Below are 6,278 nucleotides of genomic sequence, written 5' to 3' on the forward strand. Positions count from 1 at the left end.
TATTAACTTTTTTCATCATATTGCTTATTTTATCAATTTCTTTATGCGCACTACATGCGATGAATATTTATTTATCACCGTGAGAACGATGTGTTTGATATTTCGTGCGAATTTTGAGTGTTAATTGTGATTTGTGTGATCAAGTCCGCGCATTCGACAAATGCGCTTGCGCTTGATACGACTTCTCATTGATGGATGCTCACGTGATGTATAATACGGTTGTTTGATCGACGAATCAACGCTAATTTACAACAAAAGGCGCGTTCAGTATAACGCAGTCTTGTGTCTAAGCAAAGCAGATGAGGAGAAGCCTAGGAAGGACTAATATTTGTACGAGATAATTTGGTCGACTTATTAAAGGTATATCTTGAGATATCCGTATTTATCCTATATTGAATAATTGTTGAAAATTAGTTAAAATTGTAGCAATATAAAAAAAGAATTAGTCATAGAAATATTGGAACGTATAAATAACCTTTTTTATTTTTACACTTTGCTCATAAGTTGGTTGTTCTAACTTACCAAAAAATTAGAATAACCGGCCGTTATAAATTCTCGTCGAAGTATATTTAGTACGATACTTGAGTTCTACGAAATTACGATAAGTGCCAAGGAAATGTAAAAATTAACGTCTTTTATAAATTATATTTAAAGCATGTAAAAAATTAATGTTTTTGATATGTGATTTTTTTCTTTATTCCCCTGTCTTTTACAGAGTGAATTGGTGTTTTATTACGTTATCTCAAGTTGCGTGTTCTTAAATAATTGTTGGACGTTTCACAAGATTTCAATATTCTTTATATATGTAGATAAAAATGTGATACCAAACACATCTGTATACACTTCTCTTAATCTTATCTGTTGAACTTCATTTTTATAGCTCTAACTAAAATGAAGCACAACAATAGAATAGTAAAAAAAGAAATTCCTATGTTGTAGGATAGGCATAGGAAATGTGCTTATTAATTAAATAGGATAAAATAACTATTTAAATTCGGATCTATTGAATATTTTTTTAGATTTTTGAAAATATTGAAAATAAATTTACAGCAAAAAAGAGCTGTAAAAAAGTAGTAAATTTATGATCCTTAAACATTTCTTCTGTGTCTGTTTTTCTTCAAAGCAAGGTTATTTTATTTTAATAAAATTGTATGACTTTTTACACAACTCTTTCGATTCTTATGATTCTATATAAAAGTTGTGTATATATATACACATTATATGTGTATATATATACATATATATATATATACATATATATATATACATATATATATACACATACATATATATATATACATATATATATACACATACATATATATATACATATATATATACACATACATATATATATATACACATACATATATATATATACATGCACATATAATGTGTATATATATACACATTATATATACACACACATATGTATATATGTATACACACATACATATAAGATAAAATAATCTAAATTCATAGTTTTACCTTTCTTTTTTACCCTTGTTTTATATTTTTGTCAATTCTTGCCTCTTTTTTACTTCTTGATATACAATCTTCCATATCACTTTCTATTTTCCTTCCTCAAAAAATTTATTTCATTTTTATTTTCTTTATGTTTTCTCTCTTTTTTTTCTAATATTTTTAGCCAATATTCTTTTTCTCTGTTAACTTAATATTTCTATATCCTTTGTTATGTTTAAAATTAGGTGTTTTAGGACAAGATGTCTGAGAAGGGACGAGGAAGAAGTCGTGGACGTGCTTCATCCCAAAAACCACAGCAACCAGGACCTTCGCAACAGCTCCCACATGCTCAACCATCAGGAAGTCATGAAAGTCGTAGACCAGGACAAACAGTTGCTCAAGCAACTTCTGTAAGTAGTATATTTTATATGTATTATATCTTCAAATATATTAACTATGGATGTTAAATGTGTGATAATACATAATTAATAGTTTATTTAAAAATAATAGATTTTTATTTTTGTCATACAACATAAAAAACATTGATAATATTATAATGTGATCTTCAAATTTTTCTTTTACATTTGATATAATGATAAAACTACAGTTGCAATAATTTTATTAAAACCAGAAAACTGTAAACTATTATATGATCAGTAATCTATGATAAGAAAGTATATGGAAAAGGATATTTTTTTTTCAGAACTGTATTTATCAACTTTTAATTTTCATCAGTATACAGATGTACAATATTTACTTAGAATTATATTCCATAATATCTCATGCAATTTATTAAAATTTTTTTATAAAAAGCAAGCAGGTCAATTCAGATTTAAACCAGGTAAATAAAGGTAAATAATCACATATATGGAATATAGACAAATTGCTTATTTGAATTTGCTTTTATATAACTACTTTATATCAGGCTTATAATAAGCTTATTATTGATTAAGTCTTGTTATCAGTTGAAAACATGATGTGGTTTTATTTAGATAAAAGCAAGATATACTTACATTTAGTTTTGCAACTCTTTATTTATAATTGTATATTTTTTTGTACAATATTTTATATTTTTTTATATATATTTTTTTATTATACAATACTATATTCACATAAATATACAAATAGTCTTGTTGAATTGGAACATTTTTATATTTACCAAAAATAATGAGAGATTTTAAAAGATAATCACAAAATAGCAACTATGAAAAAATATTAAAACATGCATGTATACGTATATACTTGATATTAACTAAGCCTTACATGTCATGGTTTACATTTTGTAATATGACTAATCATATTTCACTAATATCTAGTTGTATTGGTAGAATTTATGCTTATTTTCATGATTTTGTGCATGTTTCTATAAAATGTATAAAAAATGTAAAGACATTCACTACTATTTAACTAAATAATTAAATATTTTATGATAGGGTGGACGTGGTTTCCAACAACGTGTTGGAGGAAAGGGTGACAGTGCAGTTGCACAAATAGGTAGAGGCATTGAGAAAATGGTAATGCCACCTGGTATGTTTTATGTTTTATCATTATTATTGTATCATCACTGCATTATTTTTCGATTTTATATACACAATAATTTAATAATAATATAATATAATATAATAATTAATAATAATATACATAATTCGCATTATTGGTACAGTATAAAGAAAATTAATGCCTTTTTCTATCTATTGTATATTTAGACATATGAGTACTTTGTTTCGATATTGGATTGTCACTTGACACAATGGACAAATTCACCTATGTGAAGTTATCCCCCAATATTTAAAAAACGAAATTTGTTTATTTGCATTCGTTTGTTCACAAATGCCCTGTTGGAATTTTCGTTTATCCTTCCTTAATTAAAAAGTTTTTGACAATTTAATTTTCTCGATTATAAAATTGAAATTCCGGAGCATTTTGTTTGCTTATCATTTGCTTACGAATACCTTGTTAGAACTTTCATTTGTCTCCTCTTAGTTAAAAAGTTTTATCCAATTTAATTTGGGGAAGCCAATTCACACTAACCATCCAATGTTTAAAAAAATCGAAATGTCGGAGTTTCTCTTTATGCATTTGTTTGTTTATTGTTTGCTCATGAATGTCTCGTTAAAATTTTCGTTTATTCCTCTTTAGTTAAAAAGTTATTGAAAATTTAATTTTCTCGATATTAAAAATTGTAATTCCGGAGTTTTTATTTTTGCATTTGTTTATTAAAAAGTTTAGTTAAAAACTTATACGTAATTTAATTTGTAAAATAATGAAATTTGTTTATAGCACATATGTACTAATAACAGTGTAATTAGCTGTATCAAGTTTTCTAATTTTGTTCAAAACATTTGAGAATATTCCTTTCACTAATAATATTGCTATTAGCAATTTAAGTAATAAATAATTTTTTAAATTTTGTTGGTGACATCTGTTTTCCACTTTGTTAAAAATATATTTTGTTTGGAATATTTAGTAGAATATTTTCTGCAGAGCATAGTTCTACTAAAAACATTTTGTTATTGATATATATTGTTTTTTTGTTATTAACATTGTTATTACTATTTTTTCGTTTTAAACCGTTTTTAAAAGCGAATATATTAAATAAGTAGTGCAACATGTAGGTGCTGGTGGAGATACTCCTGCTGAAGGTACTGCTGGACCATCTTTTCTCATTACTGCAACAGGAAGAGGAGCTTCCCGCGGAAAAAGAACTATATCAGCGGATATCTTTGTTACAAAACCAAGCCATATTGTAAACAAAAAGGGTAAGCAATAACAATAGTGTTTATATAGGTAATTTAATAATAAATTATTTGTTTTTGACAAAAGAGAAATTCCACATAAAATAGTGAGTTTGCGTGCGTTGATTCATGTTGATTGCATTGATTCAGTTTGATGCATGTTGTTGTAGCGTGTTGTATTGAATAATAGTAATGTCAAAATATCTTTTTTATTTCATTTCTTTTCAGAAATTACTTGCATATTTCTTTTTATTTATGCGATCTGCAGGTTCTCACGGTAACGCAATCACTCTGAGGTCAAATTACTTCAAATTCATTAATGTGACTGATTGGTGCGTTTACCAATATCGTGTCGACTTTGCGCCCGAGGAAGATCGCACTGTTGTACGTAAAGGTTTGGTCAAACTCCACCGAAAATCTATCGGTGCATACATCTTCGATGGCACTGTACTGTATACGAGTAACCAATTGCCCGAGGTAAGCGATGCAGGTGACTTCATATTCACTTTCAGCATCATTTGTATAATAAAAGCAATCGATTTATTATAGAAAATGGAGTTCTTGTCAACCCGACAATCGGATAATGTGCATATCAAAATCGACATGCGTATTGTTGGTAGTATTTCGCAGGGTGACCCCCATTACCTTCAATTTTTCAATATAATTATGAGAAAATGTCTAGATTATTTAGACTTAAAATTGGTCACTCGCAATTATTTTGATCCTGTAAACAAGGTGTGTTCTCGTTTTATGTTGATATTTGAAGTTATTTGCGTCTAAAGCATAATATAACGAAATAATCGTTTGATCATGCTACGCAGATATGCTTGCCGGAACATAAATTAGAATTATGGCCAGGCTATATAACATCTATCCGACAACACGAACGTGATGTCTTGATGTGCGCTGAAATAACAACTAAAGTTATGCGTCAAGAGACATTACTAGATATTCTGAATGATTGTTATAGAATCGACAGGCAGAATTTTAAGGTAAGAGTTGTGCTTCTGCTTAACATTTCCTATATGTGTATATGGATTTTTACATAAAAAGAAAAAATATATATATATATGAATTAAGGCTCCTGGGGAGTCGCATCATCCATCTCTTTTTAATGACGTCAGAAGCGAGAAAACGCATGCTAAAAATTCCTGCAAAATACGTCGAGATAAACAGATATATCCACAAAACGACATTTGCGATCAATTAAGTACACCTCTAAAATACTCCGTACACTTTCCTTTTGTTCTAAAAATCAATAGATAATCGGAAAATTAATATGACAAGATAATGAGGAAATTAGGTTAGAAAAGACGATTGCACGTCACATTTATTTTATAATTATCTGTTGATTGTTAGAACAAAAGGAAAATGTACGGAGTATTTTAGAGGTGTACTTAATCGATCGCAAATGTCGTTTTGTGGATATATCTGTTTATCTCGACGTATTTTGCAGGAATTTTTAGCATGCATTTTCTCGCTTCTGACGTCATTAAAAAGAGATGGATGATGCGACTCCCCAGGAACCTTAATACAGTTTAAAGAGAGGTTGCGTTCAACAGAAAAAATAAATTTTGTAAATACTTTGCAACAGTTGCAAAATCTTTTGTTGAGTGACATTAGTTGTTTATGCTTTTTCATTATATTTTAAAAAACCGGACTGCATAATATATTTGTTACAAAAAGTTAACCATTAATTGTAATTCAATGAGGGGTAGTAATACAACATATAACATTTAAGCTGTTTTTCCAGGGTTGGGAACGTTACTTTTTAAAAGTAACGCGTTACTTGCGATAAAAAGTAACGCGTTACTTGCGATAAAAAGTAACGCGTTACTTGCGATAAAAAATAACTCGTTACCGTTACTCATTACTGATTCTAAAAAGTAACGCGTTATTTGAAAAGTAACGATAAAAAAATCGTTACTTTCCGTTATTTTTATAAAAAAAAGTTAAAATCATCTTATAAAACGAGTAGTAAAAGAAACGGTACATAAATTATATATATATATATATATATATATATATATATATATATATATATATATATATATATATATATATATATATATATATATA

The 6,278-nt window shown here is 27.7% G+C and overlaps 1 protein-coding gene across 1 annotated transcript in view; it reads left to right on the top strand.

Moving 5' to 3' along the window:
* The first annotated feature begins 6 nt into the window (after nt 1-6).
* Nucleotides 7-6,278, top strand: part of LOC116851804 (piwi-like protein Siwi) — a 19,061-nt gene continuing 12,789 nt past the window's right edge. The window contains exons 1-7 of the mRNA XM_032831616.1: nt 7-360; nt 1,710-1,874; nt 2,898-2,991; nt 4,080-4,223; nt 4,468-4,676; nt 4,749-4,934; nt 5,021-5,191. Of these exons, the coding sequence (XP_032687507.1) occupies nt 1,725-1,874; nt 2,898-2,991; nt 4,080-4,223; nt 4,468-4,676; nt 4,749-4,934; nt 5,021-5,191 (954 nt within the window). The 5' untranslated portion in view covers nt 7-360; nt 1,710-1,724. The remainder of the gene's footprint in view (nt 361-1,709; nt 1,875-2,897; nt 2,992-4,079; nt 4,224-4,467; nt 4,677-4,748; nt 4,935-5,020; nt 5,192-6,278) is intronic.

The sequence above is a fragment of the Odontomachus brunneus genome, unplaced genomic scaffold (assembly GCF_010583005.1).
Source record: "Odontomachus brunneus isolate Ranch 3 - 2012 unplaced genomic scaffold, Obru_v1 Obru_scaffold_192, whole genome shotgun sequence".
Taxonomy (NCBI): Eukaryota; Metazoa; Arthropoda; class Insecta; order Hymenoptera; family Formicidae; genus Odontomachus; species Odontomachus brunneus.